This window comes from Ochlerotatus camptorhynchus, unplaced genomic scaffold, assembly GCF_037179485.1.
Source record: "Ochlerotatus camptorhynchus isolate MF236.1 unplaced genomic scaffold, CSIRO-AGI_Acam_v1.1 ptg001090l, whole genome shotgun sequence".
In the NCBI taxonomy this organism is placed as follows: domain Eukaryota; kingdom Metazoa; phylum Arthropoda; class Insecta; order Diptera; family Culicidae; genus Ochlerotatus; species Ochlerotatus camptorhynchus.
Genome location: NW_027041492.1, coordinates 41358 through 67460, shown reverse-complemented (window position 1 = coordinate 67460; position 26103 = coordinate 41358). Strand labels below are relative to the sequence as shown.

At 36.8% G+C, this 26103-nt stretch overlaps 1 protein-coding gene across 2 annotated transcripts; it reads left to right on the top strand.

Annotated features, from left to right (window-relative positions):
- The first annotated feature begins 2359 nt into the window (after window positions 1–2359).
- On the top strand, window positions 2360–25505 carry LOC135716049 (liprin-alpha-1-like). 2 transcript variants are annotated; one of them, XM_065238899.1, is made up of 7 exons: window positions 2360–2527; window positions 4278–4361; window positions 5743–6030; window positions 6091–6228; window positions 21424–21774; window positions 21841–22202; window positions 25247–25505. In XM_065238899.1, the coding sequence occupies exons 1-7, from the start codon at window positions 2441–2443 to the stop codon at window positions 25488–25490; spliced, it is 1554 nt and encodes a 517-aa protein (XP_065094971.1). In that variant the 5' UTR covers window positions 2360–2440; the 3' UTR covers window positions 25491–25505. The 2 variants fall into 2 exon arrangements, with proteins under 2 accessions (XP_065094971.1, XP_065094972.1); XM_065238900.1 differs by having other exon boundaries at window positions 2363–2527; window positions 6091–6216.
- Window positions 25506–26103: the final 598 nt, after the last annotated feature.

Sequence of the window (26103 nt, the reverse complement as noted above, 5' to 3'; positions counted from 1 at the left end):
TTTTTCGTGAAAAGCCCCTTTAAATCATGTTTTTTAGTATAACTGATTTTCTAGACATTCTACAATTTTGGTTTCTTTTACAACTATATTTAACAAGTTATGCTTTTGCTGAACATTGTAACTAATTATCTCTTGAAACAAAAAAGTTATTCTTAAATTATCGATATTTTTAGGGGTATTTGCTCCTCAAATAACTATTGCAAATTGGCGCAGACATCTAGGTAGGATTCTGAATCTTTACTTATTTTACTGCTGAAAAGTTATAAAAACATGTGTCAGCACGCGATCTTTTATGTGTTTTTTGATAACAAAAAAACTCCTGTAAATGTCTAATTTTTGAATACATATTTCAATTTTAAGAGATAGCATGTTGCAATGTTCAATAAAAATATGTATTTTTGTACGGCAAACAACTTTGTAGAATCTGTTAAATATATTGAAAATCTAGGAAAAAAGTTATACTTAAAACAATGATTTGAAGAAGAATACTCTGATTTTTTCCAAAAATCTGATTCGATTGGTAGCGATTTCTAATACGAGCTGATTTTTTTCCTTTTCGTTGCATTGCAATCTTTGAAAGGAACTGCTCTTCGACCGATACTTACATCTTTCGGAGCTGATAAAACATTTGAAAGGTTTTTTGAAGTATTCGGAGCAATGTCCTAAAACCCTCTGCTTTGAGCGGCCATGTGCATTCCATTTTTATTTTTTAAGTAGATGCAAAGATTTCCAGCATGTTGTTTTTATTTATTTTAGAAGCAACAACTATAGAGACATCGGAATTCATTGCGTACGCTTCGATAACGTAACGATTTTTAAATTTCACCATTGGCATGCCCTTCAATTCTAAGCGAGAAGAGAACAAGTTTATCAAATTCTATGGTAAAGAACAAGAGGCAACCAAACCATTATTATTAGCATATAAATTTAACAAAGGAAATCACTGCTATGCATTCAAACCAATCCCACCAAGGTGGTCATACTTTAAAATAGGCCTGATAGGACTAGAAACTAATATTTAAAATCTCACTGTACTAAAGTTGAAAAGACGCATCTGTGTCACTTAAAAAATTCATACATGTAAACCACACAAACACAAGAAAAAAAGATCATTTCAAGTCACTGCTTTGCATTCCGGTTCTTGAAATAATCACATACGCATACCTGAAGTTGATGATTCCGCCATTTTTAACGGTTTGCAACAGGTCACCTCTTCCATATATAGAATTTGACAGCTTACTATCAATAAAACGCATAAATTTGTTTACTCAAGATAAAGTTTAATTTAACACTCCTTCAAATAATTGTTTTGAGTGTAACTTTTTTCGTAGATTTTCAATATATTTAACATATTCTACAAAGTTGTTTGCCGTACAAAAATACATATTTTTGTTGAACATTGCAACATTTTCTTCTACTTATTTGCATTTCAAGCTTATTGCTTAGTGCATATAAGCTTATTGCGTGCTCTCAACTTAGTGTTCTATAAATGCACTTCCACAGTTATTAATTGAGAGCATTCAATGCCGATACCAATGCATGAATTTGTATATTGTGTGGCAAGCCGAAGTCGAGGTGGCAGGAAAGTCGAGAAAATTTCCAACCCGAAAGATTCCCACGACCGGACCAGCCGCCGCCTCCGGCTTGGTAATACCGTGCCTTTACTGACTAGGCTATGAGGCCATTGCAACATGCTATCTCTTAAAATTAAAATATGTATTCAAAAATTAGACATTTGCAGGAGTTTTTTAGTTATCAAAAAAACACATAAAGGTCGCGTGCTGACACATGTTTTTATAAATTTTCAGCAGTAACATAAGTAAAGATTCAGAATCCTACCTAGATTTCTGCGCCAATTTGCACCGGAAATAGTTATTTGAGGAGCAAATACCCCTAAAAATATCGATTATTTAAGAATAACTTTTTTTTCAAGAGATAATTAGTTTTAATGTTCAGCAAAAGCTTGCAAAATATAGTTGTAAAAGAAACCAAAATTGTAAGGTGTCTAGAAAATCAGTTATACTAAAAAAAACATTATGTAAAGGGGCCTTTCACGAAAAATGCAACACATCTCGCAATTTATAAGAGCTAGAAATTATGGGTGTTCAGCAAAGTTGTTTAAAATTACATTTGCTACAACTTTATTGAAGACGTTAAGTCTCTATCTGAAGCAGATAAAAAAATATTGTTTTGATCTCACTTTTAGGTGTCTACATCAAAAGAAGCGGTTTAACATATGCAAAAACATCTTTGAACAAACTATACCCCTAAACTCAATGTTTGAGAAGCTATTAAAAAAGCGCACGAAAACGGCAAAAAGCAACACTGTGAAATGGAGTCAAAGGCTTGTTCGTGCTTCCTTCGTAAAAAAAAGAAAAATTGTTTATCATAAATTATCAACAGTGAACTTTCCTCTGCATCTTATTCACATTCTCATAATATGTTTTATTCACAGCTACAACAACATAAATCTGGGATTGCATCAAACCAATTAAATAATTCCAAAGAAAACGGAGATGATTCCAAGGTAAGAAAGACGTTGGTTTAGATAACTGTAAATAATAAAATAAAAACAAATTGTTGGTCTACATACTACCTAGATGTTTTTTTTTTTCGGAATATGTGCATCGTAGAATTGATAATTTTTAGATTTGTAAAATAAGTGGATACAAAATTATTTCACCTACACTTTGATGCAAACATGCCTACTTTAAACCATGTTAACTTGTACCATGTTTACGAGTAAAACTATGGAATAGACCCATTCCACATGTTACGTCAAGCAGGTTAGGTTAGGTTTTCTTTATTAAGGAGGTTTTCAGCCTTGGGCTGGTTCGCCTCCGGCTTTACGTCAAGCAGCTTGTCGTCCCTTCATTGCTATTGCCGTTTAAAACTTATAATAAACTTCATAATACAGAAATTTTATGATCAATAATAGTAAGTAGACATGATCTCTTTTGTTTTCCAATCAAAAGTTACGAATAAAGTCACTTATAATTGCTACTAGAAGTAAATACTACGTGACGTAACAACGCAACCAAAAAATAACAATTTTTGGAACTAATCACTGTTTTTATCGAAATTTTCCGATAAACAAAGACGTTCTGTTACTCAGATAATCTCAAACATGTTGTGTTACAAACTATGTTTGAAGTAAACCTCAATTTAAAGTTATAACAACAGATAATACTAGAAATGCAGTTGAAAATCTGAAATGAAGAACTCTGTGGAATGGATCAATATAAGATTTTATATCAACAAAATGTGGGCAACTCTGAAATTTCTAAATAACTAGCAACTATGGCAACTCAATCATCTCTTTCAACTATGAGATATCTAACATAGGGGAAATGGATGTAATGTTAGCTAATGTCCCTAATTTGGGCTCATACATAAATTCAGCAATCGACTAAATTTCCAATAGCGATCAAAAATATCCATTAGTACCGGCCCAATGACGCGTTCATCTAGATAAAATTGATAAATAGCAGATTTTTAGCGATGGGCCAAATCTTAGATCCATAGGCCAACATTAGAGCCATTTCCCCTAGTTTCAGAGTTATTCCAACCAGGCATGGAAAATCATTTGCATTCATTTCATACATTCATTTACATTCATTTGCCTCTAACTTTTTTCTTCAACAGCATTTCGCAAAACAATGTTTAGAGTTTTTGTAGATTTTATTATTAGCTACAACTTTTGCTAACAAGTCAAATTCGTATCTCTAATGCATGACGAAGCAGAGCGAACAGAAGACACTACTGTTTTTCAGTGAATGTATTTTACATTCACTGAAAAACAGTGACAAGTACTGCCCGCTCTAGTTCGTGATGCATAAGAGAGACAGATTTGAGTTATGAGCAAAACTTGTAGTTAATAACAAAACCTACAAAAGCTGTATACATCATTTTGCGGAATGCTGTTGATAAAAAAAGTTAGAGGCAAATGAATGTAAATGAATGTATGAAATGAATGCAAATGATTTTCCATGCCTGATTCCAACCATATGTTTGGATGATTCTAATTCTTCGAGACCGGTGCAATACTTCATTCAATTACGCGTATAATTTCAAAATGTAGAACAATCACAAAATCAGTAATGTAAACTACCCGTATTCAGAGGCTTAACTAATTCTGCGATTTTTCCCAAACAAGGCGATGTTTTGTACTGTTTTAAAACGATTGTACCTATGTATGTTTTCATATATTTGTTCATCAACAACAATATTTATATTATTTTATTTTTATGTTCATCCAACAACGCTGATGACAACAGGAAACACTAGCCAATGGTGACACTTCAGAGCAAATAGATTACTTGGCAAAAACTCACGAGTTACAAACAATAATTGAAAAGCAGGTGTGTATATTGTATATCCACTCAATTAATTAATTTATTTATTTTCGAATAACTACAGTGTAATATAGAATTAACAGCGATACAACTATTCTAAGGCAAATGATTAAACTTCCCAACTCTCCACTTTTTGATTTGGTTGAAACTTTTCACTTGCCTTCGGTATGCTGATCATGTATTTTCTACAGGTCGAGAGAACATTTCGATTCAAGCAAAATATTTGAATCATAACTGGAAAGCTATGGATTATATCGATACTGTATATGAGTGTATTTTTCTCTTTTTGTTTATTTAGTAAGGGCTTAAATTAAAAAAAAAACTCCACAGAGCGGAATAATCGCGAATAGTTTCTAAAAAAATTGTGAGATACATTATGCGTTCTTATTTGTCCTGGGAGGTGACATGTTTTTATTCCCAAATTTCTTTCATTTACTATTGCTTTTCCAGCGTTAGTCACTTTGCCTAGAGTCGGTGTATAATGAGTCACGCCAAGAGTGAAGCCAAGTCTACCTATTGAACTGTCAAACCGGCTACCTATCGTGCAAAGTAAACAAACATTACGATGCTATGAAAGGTCCACGAAAGGTATTGCAATAAAATTTAAAACATAATTGAAGAAATGATCATAAACACGCAGTGAACATTAAATTGTCATGGGATACGTTTGGTAACGATCAGTAATGAGAATTTCTACTATTTTTTGTTAAGATGATTGGACAAAATCACTGATATAATGATTTACAACAGCTGCTATTTTTTTTTGCTCGCTAGAAGTCATTTGAAGTTGATGTAGCAGTCCTCTGTTGCCAAGTGAAAAGAAAGGGAATCTTTCGAAACCCGTGATGCGAGTTCAACTGTTTTTCTCTTGGCGTGACTCATTATACACCGACTCTAACTTTGCCGATACTTCATCTTTTATAGGTACGCTCATATAAAATTAAAAAAAATATTAGGCGTCATTTCGATGCTTGAAAACAGGCGGATATTGTTTCTGGGCATCGCTTGCTTCCTCGTCATTGTTCTTTTTAGCCTCCATGGACGTTACATCCATTTACACCACCTTTTTCTCAAACACCTCAACCTTTCCTCTGTTTCGTCCTGTATTTGTCCTTCGTTCTATTGTTACTTTTCATGTTGCTTCAGAACACTGGAACAGTTGGGACAGGAGTTCTTTTTTTTATTTGTCTTTTCAGACAGGCTCCATCTCGTCAGGAACAGGAGTTCATCCGGTGTCCTTCCATCTTGCATAACAAATGCAGCATGTTATTATTCCTATCATGAGAAATACGCAAACGCTGAATAATCCTGTTTTATTTATTCCATACATTCCCCACAGTAAACATATAGAACTATGTACAATGTTGGTATTTTAATCTCTTTGCAGACTGCTGAACTGTCGCAGTGGCAACGCCGGGTATCGGATTTAAACAATAAAATTAGCGATTTGGAAGAGAATCTTGGGAAAACACAAAAGGAATTTACCAAATCACAAGAGACGTGTGTCAAACTACAAAGAGATCTTCGTGAAAATGTTGCACAAAAAGAAGACCAGGAAGAACGGATAGCAACTTTGGAAAAACGTTACTTAAATGCACAACGAGAATCCACATCTTTGCACGATCTTAACGAAAAATTAGAACAAGAACTTCGACACAAGGAAGCTCAACTAAAGGTGAATTGTCTTGAACTTATTAATATTGAACAAATTATAGTTTTGTATGTCCTTTTGCAGTTGCAAGAAGGCAAAATTTCTGCCATTCAAGAGAAGCTGGAATTATCTGATCAAAAATTAGCTCAACTTTCAAAACTGCCGGACCTGGAAGAGCAACTTAAAGCTAGATTGGAAGCGTTCAACCAGGTAGGCACACAGGTAGGATGAATATCTGAATATTAATCAAATACAGAAGATAATGTTCCTTTGAATACATAAATTAGTTAAGGGACTGTTCATAAACCATGTTGACATTTTAGGAGGGGGACATTAGCAAGTGTCTCCAGTGAATACAAATTTCCATACAGGTGTTTGAACGTCTACGTTCTCTACGCAGGGAAGCGGTCTAATACTTCTCAAAACCAGTCTACGTAGTTTATGAACAGTCCCTTATGTATGAGGTTTAGAAGCTTCTTTAGTATGTTCTTAATTTTACAAGTTGAATTTATTTGGTTAGTGCAAAAATAGTGGAAATAGTCAACTAATTACTGCGGAGCAGGGTTGCTTCCACTCACTTGCTATAAAAAATATTTTATATCGACAACTGTTTGGCAGAATAATGCACGCTAAGACAACTTGCAGATGACGTTAAGAGGTCCACATGTCGTGAACTTGCAAGGACCATTGCAATGTTCCTTAGATAACTTGACGTCTTGGGCTAGGAATCTAGGGATCGAATTATCGCCGCAGAAAACTGAACTGGTAGTGTTTACTCAAAAGCGGTACCCAGCCCAAATGTAGCTTAATCTTTTGGACAGAAACATTACTCAATCATTGTCTTTCAAGTACCTTGGGGTCTGGTTTGATTCAAAGTGCACTTGGAATACCCATATTACGTATTTGAAGCAAAAATGTCAGCAGAGGATCAACTTTCTCCGTTCAATTTACGGTACATGGTGGGGTGCTCATCCAGGAGACCTCATAAAGCTTTATAAAACAACTATTCTCTCTGTTCTAGAGTACGGCTCTTTCTGCTTTCTCTCGGCAAGAAAATGTCACCTAATAAAATTGGAACGAATTCAATATCGTTGTCTGCGTATTGCTCTCGGCTGTATGCACTCATGAGTCTCTCATTTTAACTACTGCATGCAAAACGTTTAAAATTTGTTTATGAAATATTTTTGGTATAATAGCTCTGTCTTTATACAATAAGAAGTCGTCAACTAGTTCCAAATCCAAATAATTAGAAAACACATCAATAAAAGGCTTTCCACTCTTTCAGGCTATACATTTTGCATAAAAAATATTACTTTTTGAAGAAAGTCATCGTTCTTCGTACTATCAGCAATCATTTTTAATCAATTTGGAGGTTTTTACTGAAATTAATGCTTTGTACATCTGAATCTAATTCCTCCGGAACAGTTTGCTGTAAAGGAAATCTGGAACAGAGATCAGCATTTCCTAATTTTGTTGAAGGCCTGTATATTGTTTCAAAATCATAAATTAACACATCTAAAACAAATGACTGAAGTATCGAGTTTTTTCCCGCCTTTCCAAATATTCCAACGTATGGCTTGTGATCCGTAAAATGTAAGCCGAAAATGTTGTCCATAAAGATATTTGTGAATTTTTTTTATCGTGCAAACAAGTGCCAAAGCTTCCAAATGTAGAATCGGATATTGTGCTGAATTCAATAAAAAAGAAGTAAAACTAATTGGCTTCTATCACATGAGTTATTACATCACCTAGTCCATAACTTGAAGCATCTGAGATCACAACTTTCGGCTTCTTAGGATCGTAAAATTCTAGAAAGTTTGCGTTAATCAGCAATTTATTGCTTTCTACAAAGGCTCTTTGACAGTTGTCATCCCACAGTTACTTCACATTTATTTTTTGTAAATTGTACAAATCATGTTATTAAGCAGACAAGTTCGGTATGAATTTATGATAATAATTTATCAACCCCAGACACGATTTTAGTTCCGACTCATTTTTTGCATTTGCTTTCTCTATCGTTAGTATTTTATCAGGACACGGTCTCAGTCCCTTTTCACTGATAATATGCCCCAAATAGTTGAATTCCGATACAAAAAAATGGCATTTTCCAAAATTAACTTTTATATTATCCTTAGTAAACCTCTCCAATACAAATAAAAAAATGTTCCGTGACCCCATCACGGCACTGAGTGAGGTTTTGGAAATTTCCTCCAGCCTTCCTGAAGTGTTCCCACTTCACTCGGACATGGAGCATAAGGCTAGCTTCTTCTAAGGCCTTAAGGTTGTTTAGTTCACTTGACTTGAAGTGAACTAAATAAAAATCATTAGAAATCCCGTTGCGTGAATCGCCAGGACGGGATTTCATTTTCATTTTGATTACTTGGAGTGGCACAACTCCAAGTAATTTTACCAGTTCATGTTTGATCTGATCCAGGGATTCACCACTGGGCAGTCCTTTCATGACAACCTTGAACACACGTTCAGTTTTGGTGTCGTAAGTAAAAAAAATATGCTGCTTCTCAGTAAGATACTTGAGAAGACGTTTGAATCCGTCCATGGTTTCAGCCAATACACGGCATTCACCCTGACGGCCAATTTGCAGTGTAAACTTGAATTTCACAAAGTTCAAAAGTTCCTAAATGAGAACCCTGGGGCACCCCAGAGGTGTAGGTTCTGAAAGTTTATTTTGAAAACGAACTATTTGTTTGCGTTGCGTTAAGTATGATTGGAGCCAATTCAGAAGTCTAGATTCCATTCCTATTTTTTGCAATTTAAATAGTAATAATGGTATGTCGATTCAGTCAAATGTTTTACTGAAGTCAGTGTGCCGTCGTAACGTGGCCTCATCTACGCAAGATATCTATCAGCTATTCTCTGAAAAATTTGCTAGTGTCTTCACGGACGAGTGACGACCATGCCCGACTGGCTGCCAGTTACGTACCACTCTCTGGCCAAACCATGAGCAGAATTGATATCAATCCCGAGATGTTTTCCAGGGTTTCCTCAAAACTCAAGTCGTCGTACAATCCGGGTCCTGACGGCATTCCATCGGCGTTCCTCAAAATGCACTTGGACAGTTTGTTGTCTCCACTGCTGCACGTTTATAAATGGTCCGTGGACGTTGGCGTTTTCCCCTCCTGTTGGAAGTTAACGCACATGTTTCCAGTACACAAGAAAGGCAGCAAACAGGACGTTGGCAACTACCGTGGCATCACTTCGCTTAGCGCTGTTGCTAAATTGTTCGAACTTTTTGTTATGGAACCGTTACTCGCTCACTGTAAGCCATATATTAGTATCGACCAGCATGGTTTCATGGCTGGTCGCTCCACTGCCACTAACTTGCTGTGCCTTACTTCCTACATCTCTAACAGTATGTCGGATCGTGCTCAGACGGATGTTATTTATACTGAATTATCTGCAGCATTCGATAAATTGAATCACCCCACCGCATATCTATCGTAAAACTGGACAGGCTTGGTATCCACGGCTGCCTTTTGCTATGGTTTCAGTCGCACCTCCCCGATCGCTATCTTACGGTTGTCATTGGTGATCACCAGTCCCGTATGTTCGCTGCAACGTCCGGCATACCCCAGGGTAGTCACCTGGGACCGCTGATTTTCCTGATTTATTTCAATGACGTGAATCTGGTAATTGAGAGACCACGATTATCTTACGCAGATGACCTTAAACTCTACCTCCGAATTCACTCAATTGAAGACTGTTGCTTCCTTCAACGTCAGCTGAATGCTTTTGCTAATTGGTGGATTCTGAATCGTATGGAGGTTAACCCGTCCAAATGCTCGGTTATCTCTTTTTCGCGCAAGAAAGTGACTATTACTTGAATGTTTTTTTAGGCACTGAAATTGAGCGCGTCAGCCAAATTAAGGACCTAGGCGTGATTCTGGATACAAAACTCTCTTTTAAGCAGCACATCTCGCACGCCGTCGACAAAGCTTCCAGAATTCTAGGGTTTATCTTCAGGATTGCCAAAGACTTCACGGATATCTACTGCCTTAAACCGTTGTACTGCTCCTTGTCTCGCTCCATATTCGAATACTGTTAATTGCAGATATTTTTCATTGTTCTGTTCTCCTTTAGCAAATCGACAATGTTCAACCCAGACCCATACGGAATAATTCATGTCGTGCTGTTTGTTTGTAATTTAATTTTTTCCTTGCTGACATTTTTTTGTCGTTTACGATTGATTCAAAAACTTTTGGGATGCAAGAGATAATGGCAATTCTACGATAATTACGGATGTCAGATTTCTCGCCTGATTTGAAAATAGGCACCAAATGAGACAATCTCCAAATTTCATGGAATTTCCCATTTTTCAGGTCCTGGTCCTTTTTATGCGTCCAAATTTTTTAGTGCATTGAGGACTTCATGTTAACATATTTGATTGACAGATATGTCATTAGAGACTTCGGGAATGAATGCAAAGAAGTCGCGGTCGCGGTCTTTTCAGAAAATGTGGTGTATTCTTCCTGAAAGAAATTTGCAAAGATATTGCAGATTTCAGAAGAATATTTAACTACATTTCCATCAAAATGCATTCGTGACGGAAAATTATTATTTTTCAATTTCGTTTTTACCTAATTGAAAAAGTTCTTAGGACATGATTTGACTTCATTTTCGGATTTATGGCGACCAGTTATTTGATCTATTGTGGTATACCCCGTGTCCCTTTTGTAGTCAAAAACGAATTCCTTAGCAACAAAATCAAGCAATAATACCGATAATGACCATGCATCAGAATCCTAGTCTTAACCACTTCAAACTAGAGAACAGCGAATAAAAGATTAGGAATCACGTAGATGAAAAATAACCACCTAACATATTTTTTCCCGAGTCTTTTCACTATTAACAAGGCATACAAAGTAAAAAGGACTAAGATGTGTTCCTTAGATTACAAAACAATTCTGTTCCCCTCGTTTGAAGTAGTTCGAATCAGGCTTCGGTTGTAGATCTTAATGCCAGTAACACACCACGAGAAGGTAATGTACCAAGCGTTACTGGGCATGTGAAGTGTTAATGGCTGTGTTGAGTTGGTTGAATATGCTATGATAGTGTTGTAAATTTGTGCTAGTGTTTTCCTTTTTGTATAATTTGTGTGGTTTCTGCTTTTTGTTCTTTAAATATTTTAGTTGTTGATTAAACCACACTGGCAGTTTGTTGTTTTGTGTTCGCCTTCTTCTTTTTATTGGTACGGCTTCTGATATCTCATACCTCATGGAGCGAATAGCCTCGATAGAACTGAAACTATCCGTAAAAATAAAATAATAATCTGGTGCAAGTGAGGCGATCTAGCGTATAATGTATTGCCGCCAGTTCAGCAACATATACGGAACAATGAGCATGAAGCATTCGAGAGGCGGTATGAAATTCGTTATAAATACCAAAACCAGCGGCCGCCTCTATTAGTGATCCATCTGTGAAGAACGATCTTGCGGAATCAACTTGGCCAAACTTTGCAGCGAAAATTGACGGAGCAATCATGGAACGATGATGCTCTGGGATTCCGCGAATCTCTTGCGTCATGGATAAATCAAAATGAATAGAATTGCCGAAGTCGGAGAAGCAAACACGATAGGGATTATGCTGCGAAGGGCTGACATCCTGTGTTATGTACACGTAGTACAATGACATAAAACGAGTTTGAGGGTTCAGCTCAAGAAGTTTCTCAACGTTTTCGATTACCAGTGGGTTCATAACTTCACAACGGGTGAGGAGCCTTAGCGACGATCAGGGAGTGGCAACATGCCCGCCAACACTTCAAGACTCATCGTATGAGTGGAGTGCATGCATCCTAACGCGATACGAAGACAGCGATACTGGATCCGTTCCAGTTTGATGATGTGCGTTTTAGCCGCCGACTGGAAGGAGAAACTACCAACTCAGTTTTCTCCGTAGAGAATTCGATAACTAGCTGAATAGGCCAAGTAGACAAATTGCCTAAGGTATCCTGTATGGCTCCTTGCAGGTCGACCCCTTTGGGTCCTGTGACAGACACTACGCCGTCATCTGCAAGTTGTCTCAACGTGCAGTTGTCAGTAAGAAAATTATCAATTTCTATATCGTAGAAATTATACAAAAGGGGGCTTAAACATGAGCCCTGGGGGAGACCCATGTAGCTAAATCGTGAAGCTGTAGAGTTTCCATGAGAAAAGCTCATATGTTTCTCTGGCAGCAAATTGTACAATAAATTATTAATTGATGGAGAAAGGCCACATGCGTGGAGTATGTCTGAAAGGACTTCAACCGATACTGAATCAAAAGCCCTGATATGCAAGAACACAGAAGCCATTTGCTCTTTTCAAGCAAAAGCCAACTGAATTTCTGTGGAAAGCAACGCGAGACAGTCGTTCGTTCCCTTGCCCCTACGGAAACCAATTTGAGTATCTGAGAGTAGGTGGTTCGTCTCAACCCATTTGTCCAAGCGGAAAAGGATCATTTTCTCCAACAATTTTCGAAAGCACGATAACGTCGCGATGGGTCGGTACGAGTTGTAATCTGACGCGGGATTGCCAGGCTTTTTAATGGCTATAACTCTCACCTGCCTCCATCATCCGGGACAATATTGAGCTCAAGGAACTGACCAAATAAGTTCAACATGCGCCTTTTAGCGACGTCTGGGAAGTTCTTTAACAAGTTGAACTTGCTCCTATCAGCCCCCAGAGCCGAATTGCCACACGAAAGGAGCGCGATTGAGAGCTCCAACATTGAAAAAGGTTGACTGATCTCGTCTACCGAATTCGACGTTTCGCGAGCAATCATCCGTGCCGGCAGGAATCAGGACACTTTTCGCGCGAACTTGAGAATCCAACGATCCGAGTACTCCTCTTTCTCGTTGTTTGAAGACCGGTTAAGCATTTTTCGAGCCGCTTTCCAAAGCGTATTCATCGACGTTTCGCGCGATAATCGGTCCACGAATTGCCGCCAGTATCCTTGGCTTTAATGAGGCTTGGCTTTAATGAGGCTCTTGAGTTCGCATTTAAGAGCCGAGTACACTTCGAAATGTACGGGTGTTCCACGTTTCCGGAAAAGCTTAAAAGCGTCGGACTTTTTACGATAAACCTACATAACACTGGTCCCACCAAGGGGAAGGAGGTTTCCTACGGAAAGACGTTCCTGGAACCGGCCGAGTTTGAGCTTGAAGCGCGCTGTCCAAGATCATTTTGGAGAGGAAGTTATATTCATCTATCACAGTCTTGAACTTTGTCCAATCGATATTACAGACTAGCTAGTGAACCCACTAGCTACTGAAACTTTGATCGGCAAGTGATCACTACCGTGGGAATATTGGATCACATTCCACGTGAAATCCAACGATAATGAACTAGAGCAAATGGTTAGGTCTAATCTACTTTCATTCGAGGATAGGCCAGACAAACGTGTTACTTCTCCATTGTTAAGAATTTTCATATTGAGAGGTCATATATCAAAGTAGAACGGCTGTCATCACACAGTTCCCCCACCCTGTACCGTCGGAATTAAAATCTCCCATAATCAACCGTGGAGCAGGAAGTACCGAACATATATCTGAAAGTTGTTTTCGATTATAAACGGCTCTAGGAGGAATATACACAGAGGCAATACAAAGGCTCTTACCTTTAATAATAGCCTGACATGCGACAACTTCAATACCTGGAAATTGTGGAAGATTCACTCTATAGAAGGAATGACACTTTTTGATCCCCAAAAGTACCCCTCCTCCACGCGAATCCTCACGATCCAGTCGAATAATGTTAAAATCATAAAAAGAAAGATCGATTTCTGAAGAGAGCCATGTTTCACAAAGAGCAAATGCATCACAATCATTATTGCGAGCATTATTGTGAACTAAAAACTTAAACGATTCTAATTTAGGAATAAGACTTCGACAATTCAATTCCACTGTAGAACAGTGATCCCCGACCACGTTTGGAAAATTATCCATCGAAGGAAATGATCGCTGCAAGAAGGGGCCACTTCAATGTCAATTGCTTCAAGAGGGTCTCACAGTAGGAACCATTGCCAGAACAATGCTTTTGAGAGGATCAGAAATCTGTGTGGCTAAGTGTGCACGTGTATTTCGTTGCAAATGCACTACACTTACGCGGACTCAGGCAAAGCTTATCACGGACAATGCAAAATTTAATGTTCTGTTCAAGTGTGATAATTGTCTATCAGATCAGAGTTGCGACGAGCAAATGATCTCATCTCGCGCGTCAAAAGTATAGAAGATGAGATGAAGAATGTATTTTTCAACTCTCGGACTCGATCACTGGCATGCGAGATCACATTGCTGCTCAGATAGACATCGCGTTAAAGAGCGGGATGGTAGACATTAGCAGAAATGTAAATGGTATTGAAAAATTAATTTGTGAGAAAGTTGACAATATGAAAAACTCATTTTTTCATATTACTGCGGAAAAACAATAAGCTGTAACGAATGACCAGTTTAGTCGAAATCGGACCAAAATACCGGACGCGAAAAACGTAAATTAGTAATTCGTAATAGGAATAATGATGATGAAAATGCGAGTTTTGCGGATGTTGTAAAAAGACATAGTCGTGCAAGTAAAATTAAAAATATTAGTAACAGTAACAAACAGAGTAATCGTAAGACTCGTCGGGTCATTGTGATTAAAGTAAAATAATCCAAACAAGCTTGCAAAGATACTCGTAAGTTTTTGAAAACACAGTTAGATCCAAAAACACACAAAATCAGTAATTTTAGGAATGGAAAAGTTGGCTCTGTAATTGTTGAGTGTGCAACAAGAATTAATTTAAATGATGTAATAACTGGTATTGAAAGCAATCTGGGTCAAAAATATAGTGCTGTTGTTCCCACTTCGGTGCCAAGATTGAAAATAGTGGGCATGAGCGATGACTGCTTTAAAAGTCAAAATGAAGACATCGCTATAAATGATGTAAAAGTAGTTAACATGTTTGAAAATCCACGCTTCACTTATAACAAATTTGTAATTTAAGTTGATGTCGATACGTATAAATGTTTGATCTGTGCGAAAAAGGTAAATTTAGGGTTTGATCGATGCTCGATTGTGTTGTGATGCTTCAAATATGAGGTTAAACGTCCTCTTTTAGTTTTATTATCTGAAACTTACATTGTATTAACTGAAGCTTTTGATCAGTATAGTATTCCGGGATATATTATTGCTGCTAGTTTATCACATTCTAGACACACTGGCGGTGTAGCTATTTATGTCAAAGAATCAGTTCAGTTCAATCTTTGTACCAACGAATTTATTGATGACAACTTGTTGTTGGGCATTACAGTTGTACGTGGCATGAATATGGGTAATTATGGTGTTCTCCCAGTTCTAGTGACCAGCATTTTGTTGAAGTTTTAGAGAACTGGCTCGAGACATTCCTTGAATATAGTAAATTAAATATATTGGCTGGTGATTATAATATTAATCGGCGTGATAACCATAATTCGAATTATTTGAAGCGTTTAGCTGAGTTTTTTTTTTTTGAATTTTTGGGGAAGTTAACCACCTCAAAAAAAAATTTTTTTTTTCGGGACTTTTTTATTTTACTAAAAATATTATCAAAAATCAAAGCAAATCAGTTTTTTTTTCCTTAGATTCTTAAAAAAAAGTCGAAAAGTCGATGTTTTGTGGTTTTTTTGTGTCCAACTATGCCATTATGACTTACAAAAAAAATTGCAAGCGAATTTTCTTCAAAAAATTAGAAAGCCCCGGCAAACGGTAAATCAGGCACAGTAGAACTTTAATTGACCACGTTTATTCCAATTTTGATTCCAATTTTGATTCCAATTTTGATTCCATTTGTTCAGTTACGGATACTGATTTGAAAATAACCGATCATGAGACCTTAGTGATTCATGTCTTAGACCATGTTAACGATAACGATAATTTTGTAAAATTGAAGTGCTGTTTCCATTCTTGATGAGAGGAGCGTGGATTTTCTATTCGCGGCCGGTAACTTAGATGAACCGACAGCTGTTCTTAATAACGCCTTGAAAACGTATACCAATCATCTAGTTGAGCAAAAATTTGTTTCTTTGAATATCCAAGCGATATATGCAACGAGTAGTAAAGTTGTAAATTTTGGCCTAGTCAATTCAGAAACGGTACTATCATGCCGGAGGCGGTGGTGCCCATTGCCGGTCAAGGAAATAGTTCGCGATGTAAATTTTCTCGATTTCATAGACATAGTATATCACAATATACAAATTCCAGTTATTGTAGACCAGGGCTATCTTGTATCAACGTAGAGAGAGCAAAGTCAGTGATGAAAAATATTGTATTACTATCTTCGTCGCACTTCAAGCAGCGCATGACAAATTCCGTCGTGAAAAAAACTAGCTCGTTCTCTCTCTCTCTTAGGTTACTCGGAGAGGATTAAAAACTGCACGTTTTAGTCAGCCGTTCCGTATTGTTTGACAAAAAAATGATGATCGTTGGCAAACAAAACACTTAAAATGGGTACAAAATGGATTCGAACCACTAACGTTGAGAGTAACAGGCTTGTGTCTTTACTACTGGTCTATCAACGCTTAGGAAGATGGAAAGGCTAAAGGAAAACAAGAAGCGCTCATAGTGTGGTTACTAGTCTACTCACATGTACGTTCGACGGTATTTGCTTTTTTTTGTCCATGCATGATACAAAAAAGAGAAGTGAAGGTAAAAGATGCGATAGGATTTGTTCAAAGGGATTACTAAGCCGACAGTCAATGACGAAGGATGTATGGAAATGATGGTTTTTGTACCGCGACAATTTATTTTTGGTTTTCGTCAAACGTCACTGACCAAACTGACCGTTACCAACTCTGTTGTAGACCTATTAAATTTCATCAATCCGCTAAACCAACTGGGTACAATTAGGTCTAAAACTAGGAAGTGAGGAAAAAGAAGCGTTTTTATTGTTTTCAAAGCAAATAACGAAATTATGTTTCATATATAAATAGGGGGCCTCATAACGAGGCTCGGTAGCTCAGTGGTTACCGTTTCTGCTTACTGAGCAGAAGGTCGGGAGTTCAATCCCAGGCCCGTCCCCTTCCTTGCAATTTTTCACTTTGCCTTATTCTATACCCACTAGATTTTAATGAAAACATATTCTTCTTTAACACCGATCGCATCACTTACCACAGTGTGGGTCCTGATCTAAAAATAGAAATTGAATGAGTGCGCGCGCGTGTGTGTGTGTGTGTTTGTGAATCGCTCTACCAAAAACGATCCCTGCGTGTGCGTGTGCAACCTTTCCCCACATCCAACATCCCAGTGATTTCTCGTGGAAGCGCAGAGGATTTCTCGGTTTCCTTCACAGCGAGTACCACGTCAACACATTCCTTCCCAATCCCTAGTTGACCTGCATTCGGACACGGCCGGCGCTGGTATTGCTAAATATTAGATCTCCAGTTCTTACACATTGAGGATGAATGTTAGTCCCAAACATCATCTGTTGGTTCTCTGTGTAATTGCAGCTGATCTGGTAATAACAGAGCAGCAACCGAGCTGATTTGATTTGATTTTGATAAATAGGGGGCCTCATATCCTAGTCAGTAAAGGCACGGTATTACCAAGCCGGAGGCGGCGGGTTCGATTCCCGGTCCGGTCGAGGGAATCTTTCGGGTTGGAAATTTTCTCAACTTCCTTGGGCATATAGAGAGTATTTTTTTTTAACTCTTTATTTGTTTCAAATTCAAAATAAATTACATTTCATTTTAACCTAGGTGCTCCAGTTACTGCAGTAACTTACCAGCCTTAATTGTTATGATATATAGCTAAGTGTTTTTACATTGTTCATATCTTGGCAATTCAGTATTTTAAACAGGTTTTTTAAACCTGCATGTCAGTATAACAATTGATATCTTAAAACTAAAAACTAAAACTAAATCTTATCTAAGTATAAAGAGAATTAATCGTTGCAATTGAGGATTGCAACGATTTTTGCCTGAAATTATTAATTATTTTGTTGGACATTTGTTCTAAAGTCTCAACATTCGAAATTCTATGTGCTTCGGTAGTACTGTACCAGGGAGGCAACTTCAAAATCATTTTCAGAACTTTGTTCTGAATCCTTTGAAGTGCTTTTTTCCTGGTAGTGCAACAACAAGACCATATTGGCACAGCGTAAAGCATGGCCGGTTTAAAAACTTGTTTAAATATTAGAAGTTTATTCGTCAGGCAAAGTTTGGATTTCCTGTTTATAAGAGGATACAAACATTTTATATATTTGTTACATTTGGCTTGAATGCCCTCAATGTGATCTTTAAAAGCTAATTTTTGGTCAAGTATTAATCCAAGATATTTCACTTGGTTTGACCAGGAAATAGGAACTCCGTTCATAGTGACTATGTAACTACTACTAGGTTTCAAAAAGGAAGCTCTAGGCTTATGTGGAAATATTATAAGTTGAGTTTTGGAAGCGTTGCGAGAAATCTTCCATTTTTGTTAATAAGAAGAGAAAATATTTAAACTTTTCGGCAGTCTGCTGCAAATAACACGAAGACTTCAGGCATAACATTTGATAACGGCACAAAAGCATTTGTAAACAAACTTTCTAAGGCCCTTTACACGCGAACCAAAGTACGCCCACGCAAACCAACAACATCATCGGATAGGGGCAACTATCACCTTTCCGAAAGAGGTATTGGTTTGCGTGGGCGTACTTTGGTTCGCGTGTAAAGGGCCTTTGAAAGTTTGTTTATAAATGCTTTTGTGCCGTTATCAAATGTTATGCCTGACTTCTTCCTTTAGCGGAAATGCCTGTGTCATCAGCGAACAAAGATTTGTGGCAACCCTGAGGCAAATCAGGGAGGTCCGAAGTGAAAATGTTATACAATATAGACCCAAGAATGCTACCCTGAGGAACTCCTGCTCTAACAGGTAGTCGATCAGATTTGGAATTTTGATAATTTACCTGTAGAGTTCTGTCAGTTAAATAATTTTGAACCAATTTCATAATATAAAGTGGAAAATTAAACTTTTTCAATTTAGCAATCAAACCTTCATGCCAAACACTGTCGAATGCTTTTTCTATGTCTAGAAGAGCAACTCCAGTTGAGTGGCCTTCAGATTTGTTTGAACGAATTAAATTGGTAACTCTTAAGAGTTGATGAGTAGTTGAATGCCCATGGCGAAATCCAAACTGCTCATCTACAAAAATTGAGTTCGTATTGATGTGAAGCATCATTCTATTGAAAATTATCTTTTCAAAAAGTTTACTTATTGAAGAAAGCAAACTTATTGGACGGTAGCTAGAAGCTTCAGCTGGATTTTTATCCGGCTTCAAAATTGGAACAATTTTGCATTTTTCCATTTATCAGGAAAGTATGCCAAATGGAAACATTTGTTAAATAATTTTACCAGGAAAGACAAGGTACTCTCTGGGAGTTTTTTGATGAGGATATAGAAAATTTCATCATCACCTGGAGCTTTCATATTTTGAAACTTTTTAGTTATAGACCTTACTTCGTCCAAATCAGTCCCCCAGGAATCATCAAAAATATTTTCCCGAGAGAAAATATTCAGAAAATCCCGAGCAACCTGATTCTCAATAGGACTAGTAAGACCCAAACTGAAATGATGGGAACTCTCGAATTGCTTAGCAAGTTTCTGAGCTTTTTCCAAATTTGTGATCAAAATTTTACCACCTTCTTTAAGCGCTGGAATTGGCTTTTGAGGTTTTTTCAAAATTTTTGTGAGTTTCCAAAAGCGTTTGGAACTCGGGTCTAATTTAGAAACATTATGTTCAAAAGTTTTGTTCCTCAGGGCAGAGAATCGCTTTTTAATTTGTTTTTGCAAATCCCACCAGATAACTTTCATGGCAGGATCACGTGTTCTTTGATATTGTCTCCTACGGACATTCTTAAGACGGATCAAGAGCCGAAAACATTCACTGAAAAACAGTAACAAGATCTGCCCGCTCTAATTCGTGATGCATAAGATATACAGATTTGAGTTATGGACAAAAGTTGTAGCTAATAACAAAACCTACTAAAGCTCTATACATTATTTTGCGGAATGCTGTTGATAAAAAAAGTTAGAGGCAAATGAATGTAAATGAATGCATGAAATGAATGTAAATGATTTTCCATGCCTGCTTGGAGTGGCACAACTCCAAGTAATTTTGCCAGTTCATCTTTGATCTGATCCAGGGATTCACCACTTGGCAGTCCTTTCATGACAACCTTGAACACACGTTCAGTTTTGGTGTCGTAAGTAAAAAATTTGTGCTTCTTCTCAGTAAGATACTTGAGAAGACATTTAAATCCGTCCAAGGTTTCAGCCAATACACGGCATTCACCCCGACGTCCAATTTGTAGTGAAAACTTAACTTTCACGAAACTCAAAAGTTCCATGCGAAGAGCATGGAAATCGGAAGTGGTTATCACAATAGGGCGAATCTTTTCCTTCTTGGCATTAAGCCGGGAAAGTTTACTAGAATTTTTCTTGGATGATGGATCATTCTCATCATCCGTGAGCAAATCAAATTGATTACTCAAATTAATTACATCAGAAGGGGGGTCAAGAGTTTGCCCCTTTCTTTTGCGTTTAGGCGCCATGGCGGCAGTAAATTTTTATCCAAATCGACTTCCAAGCAGATTACTATAAGAATCTGAAGGATCGAAGAGGAATTTTCCAAATCGATATACAAGAAGGATTACCTCGGGTAGGGTCCAAACAAGGATCGAAGAGGAATAAGAGTTGAACAAGGTAGAACATTTTTTACAGGTTGAGCACTGAAAAGTGCTGTTTAAATTTGTTGTAGCTTTAGGTAGTAGTAACACTACCTTCAGCAAAAAGCAAATAGATCCGCACGGCAAGAGAGCACGATGCGGACTGATATAGAGAGTATCATTGTGCTTGCCACACAATATACAAATTCATGCATTGGTATTGGCATCGAAAGCTCTCAATTAATAACTGTGGAAGTGCATTTAGAACACTAAGTTGAGAGCACGCAATAAGCTAATATGCGGCTATAAGCAATAAGCTTGAAATGCGAACAAGAAGAAGAAGATATAAATACACTCAGGTCTTTTTTTTACACGGGGGATATGTACCGTGTAAAAAAACCCTACGAGATTTTGATTTTTCACATGCTTAAATGTTTTTGAAAAAATCGGATTTTGATGCCATTTGTAATTATAGCATGCTATGGTCCATATAGACATATTTTAAAAATTTCTGTTTTTTACACCAAAAATTGTGTTTTTTTTTTTAAGTATACCATTCGATTACCTATAGCTTGAAACGGAAAATGTGATTGGAATCAGGTCGATAGGTTGTATCGTTGTCGAGAAATCGTTAAAAACGTACCGTGTAAATCGCGAAAAAACCGTGTAAAAAAACCGCGTAAAAAAAACCGTGTAAAAAAAGACTTCAGTTTATACATATATATTTAACTTAATTGTATTTCTCTTTTCTCATTTTCTTTTAGGCCCAAGAACGCCACGGAACTTCAGAGGATCGAATAACACGTCTTGAGGCAAACCTGGAGGAAAAGAACGCTGAAATTATGCGTTTGAATCAAAGACTGAAAATGAATGAAGAGCACAATCAAAGGTTGTCTTCGACTGTTGATAAACTGTTATCCGAGTCCAACGACCGGTTACAAGTCCATCTAAAAGAAAGGATGACAGCTCTAGAAGAGAAAAATATACTTACTCAGGAGTTAGATAAGGCAAAGAAATACGCTGAAGAACTGAATCATGAAAAGTCTGATATACTTAAAGAAATGTCAAAGAGCAGACTAGAAATGGATAACTTCAAAAGACAGTTGCTACAACAAGTATTTTATTTGTAATGACATAGCTTTTCGTCTGGTAATTACGTTTCATATTCGTACTTTTTGCAGGAAATAGCGTTTAACATTCAACAAACAGAAGCTTTAACCAGAAGTTTATCCCCTACGAATGGATCTGATGCAGACAACTTCTCCAGAAGTGCATCACATGCTAGTTTCGATGCCCTAAGTATAAGACGGAAAAAACAACTTCTCGAGGAAGAACAATTTAGTAGATCCCTGGCTGACCAAGACTGGGGCAAAATTCAACAAATGGCAGTAGCACAAAACTTCGATGGCAGTGTCGTCGATGGGGATGACACAGAAAGTTTATTCAGTACTGCCGACATAATGTCTCCTAGCGGTCACACAGACGCCCAGACACTTGCCCTGATGTTGCAGGAACAATTAGACGCTATAAATAATGAAATAAGGTAATTTTACCATCCTACCAATAAAATCCAAACCTTATGAAACCAGGAGGAATGTGCTGCAAAATCAGCCTACTAATCATCCGTGGACGATTTTGGTTCCAAACAATAACAAACCATGTTGCTTGTTTTGAACCAACTTCAAGTCCTCACTTCATCGGCGACGATTGCTCGTATTTGACAGCCCCCCCGAGCAAAGCTGAACATCAAATTGAAATCAAAATTTGCTGTTATGATGTAACTTATTTTGAATACTCCAGTTGATCTCATTTTGGTTGACTTAACGGTTAACACAGCAAAAATGAGAGCAAAATTTTACACTGTTGAAGCAAACGGAAAACTAATCCTGCTTTCAATGAAATCAATTTGATTACTGATTTTGCATTCATAATGTTTAACTGAATACGGGCCTAGAGTAAATGGTTACCATTCATGTTTCTCAAGCTGAAAGACTTAGGCTCCAATCTCACCGCGGGCAAGTCACGAATGACCTAAAATGTGTTAAACAAATCAGATAAACGATAATCATTAGTTCAACGACAGATGAATTTCAATTAAATTTTAAACAAGACGTAAACAGCAGAACTTCAAGTTAAGTTGCTTTCATTTAAAACGTCTTGACTGCATAATGAAAGCACAATATGATATCAGACTTATGTCGCAACATTTGAAATCAAAATGAGTTTTCATTATGATAGGAACTGCACACTTTAATATCGATTTGCTTTCATTTTGTTAACCGACTTTGCTCGGGCCACCCCTCACTTTATGAAAAACATCTACCTGTCATGTTTTGTAATAAGATTTACAAACAAGATAATTAAATAGGGTAAAGAACTACTTCGGCCTAATCGCCCATTTTGTGCCTATCGAGCAGAAAACTTCAAATAAATCCATGATTCCAGAGTTAAGAAGTCAATTATGCGTTTGGTACGATACTTTAGTTAATAAGCTACGGAACGAAGTAAATGAGAACCCATTATTCCCAAAAACAAAAGAAGAGCTCCGACCGAATCATTTTCTCAATTCCTACTTTTTCATATGGAACTGATATGGGAGTATATGCAGTACACCCAGACAACCAGACTGTACGTATATTCAAAGTTGTTTCTGTGATATACAAACATACATACAAACAAACAAATCGTATAGAATGCAAAAAAAGGGCCTATACCTACAAAAGTGGAGGCCATATACGTGCAAATTTAAATTTCTTTTTAAATGAGTTGATTTGACATTATATACGATTCAATCTGTAATAACAAATTCAATTTGAAAAACCTTACGATGTAATCCGATTCAATTTGTGATACAGTACGATGAAAAAAAGATTCGTCGTATATAAGTCGGAAATTTGCATTCTATACGATTTAACTTAAACATAATGCGATGTATGTCATACTTATATGCGATGTTGACTTAAACTGTAGTTATTTACGATACTTTCTGTACATTGTTATACGACTTCTGGTTGTCTGGGCAGTCAACCCTCCATTTCTCGATGTTCTATATCTCGATATTTCTTTCAATTTGGATAGTTTGAGTTTTGATAGTTTTGATAGTTTATTCCTCTATCTCGCTGGACCCTAGAGAATATTTGGGAATAACTAACTCTCCATATGTCGATGGAAAAATCTTGTTAACTACACGCAGAGTAATGATTTTTAAATTCAAATGGATATATTTTTGGCTCAGGGCCTAATATATTTTTGGTATTGATTCTAATATATTATTCGGTTAATTCAAAGAAAAATATTTTTGAATCAATAAACAGATTGAAGAGTCAATACTCTGTTTGTTGATTCTAAAAACCATTTTGTTGATTCAATTTTTTTTTTTGTTGAAATAGTGATACAATATGTTTGAAACAAAAACAAAATACATTAGGCCCTGAAAAAAAAATTTATTTTTCTGCGTGTAGTTTTGTCTACGTTTCCGATCCATATACCGAAGTGCTTCAATAAACGTACTAGTGGGGTAATAAACTACTGCTTTGAATGTCAATCTCTCCCTATCTCGATGGTCCCATTAATATTGTGAGATGGAAAGTTGACTCGAACATTTCGAGGTGCGATTAATAGTGCGGAAACACTAATAAATGCGCTTTTACGATAAATTTATTTGGTGTCACCGGCGCACCTTTCATAAGGAAAAAGAAGATACCAAGATACGTAAAACCGCACTTGCCGCACACAGCCGAATTTATTGCGATGAAATTTTACGATTGTTTGTGTTAATGACAGGGAGCGGGACACCTTGGCCGAATATACCTATCATTTTCTTGAATAAGAATAAAAATAAACAAAAATTATCCATAGATCAAACATTGTTCAGCACACAAAATCCAGCCTTTTATGTGTATTAGTTATGAAACTACTTCAATATTTGGATATTTAGAAATACATGATGATATTTTCAAATATATCTAAGAAGATTTGCTCCTTGATTCATGATTAAACATTGACGGTTGAGTAAAATTATAATAATAACCCGTTTTAATTTAATAAAATTATGACTGAGAAACAAGATTATAAAGCCTACAAACAATGTTCTTCGTTTATTGGATATAATGAACGATTGAAAATGGTTGAAAATATATCTATCAATTCTTGGCCAATAATTGAAAAGGGCCTATCAGCTTTTGTAAACAATTTCTTCGCAAACAGAAGGCCGCCCACGCAAATCAATTTCATTGTGGTGTAGGGGAAAGTTTACCCTATCCGATGACGCTGTTGGTATGCGTGGGCATCCTACTTTATGCGAGGAAAGGGCTTATAAAGTTTTGTGTACAAAAGCTGATAGGCCCTTTTAAATTAGATGTCGAGAATTTTTGACAAGCGATGAACATGTCAGCTAAAATTAAATTGTTTAACTTTAAATTTCTACCTAACATATATTCCTCATCCGCTTAGGCTGAGAATCTGGATTTCCCTGTACAACTGAACAAGGATTATGAGAAGAAAAAAAAACAAACTACAGATTGATGCATAAATAAACTGATTAATATTTTTTATTAATTGCAATAAATTTTCCTTTTTATTTTACAGGTTAATTCAAGAAGAAAAACAGTCAACTGAGGCTCGTGCTGAAGAGCTGGAATCTCGGGTTGGAAGCCTTGAACATATGAATTTACTCGCGAGAGGTAGATCAATGGATAGACAAAGTCCACCGTTAAGTGGACGAAGCACCCCCAACAGTCCAAATCGTGACTACCTTCACAAATATCACACAGTAAGTTATCGCAATAAGCATTACATATCATCCGTTTTTAAAAGTTACGATATGTTTTGACAAGTATTATATTAGTAGAAAAACAACATTCCTATTGAATATAGCATATGGGAATTCAATTGGCCATAATTGAAACACACCATATTAGGAACGCACAGTCTACACGTTCCTATTATGGCGTGTCAAAATATTGAATTCCCATATTGCCCATATTCCTATATTCCCAATTGAATTCCTATATGCCATAATTGAAACATAGCAAAATGGGAACGTATAGCCATTAGCTTCATATGAACATATTATATCACTGAGGAAATAAGAATTACGATTTTCATAATATGTTTCGTATGAACAAGCATTTTGAGCTCTGGAAATAGTTTCATACGACACGTATGTTATTCATAGCATGCGTATGAAAATTACATGACTCAAAAATGATTCCCATACGAAATGAGTCTAAATTTCATACGAGGCTGCAATGAACTTTAAGAGTTGATCTTGTGTGACAAAAATCATACGTCGTTCGTATGAAACGCTGTTCAAAACAAAACAATATGGCGTACGAATCGAAATTACTAGCGTATGTTAAAGTTTCGGCGGAAACTTGGGCTGTATTGAGAGGTAAAAACGCTGAATTCTAAATAATTTTCCGGATCCTACCTACATATTTAAA

Bases quoted from the DNA above. Each gene is read 5' to 3' on its own strand.
- LOC135716049 (XM_065238899.1), top strand. From the start codon at position 2,441: ATGTTTTATTCACAGCTACAACAACATAAATCTGGGATTGCATCAAAC. The intron at 2,528-4,277 runs GTAAGAAAGACG...TGATGACAACAG, and splicing joins AAAACGGAGATGATTCCAAG to GAAACACTAGCCAATGGTGA. The intron at 22,203-25,246 runs GTAATTTTACCA...TTTATTTTACAG, and splicing joins GCTATAAATAATGAAATAAG to GTTAATTCAAGAAGAAAAAC.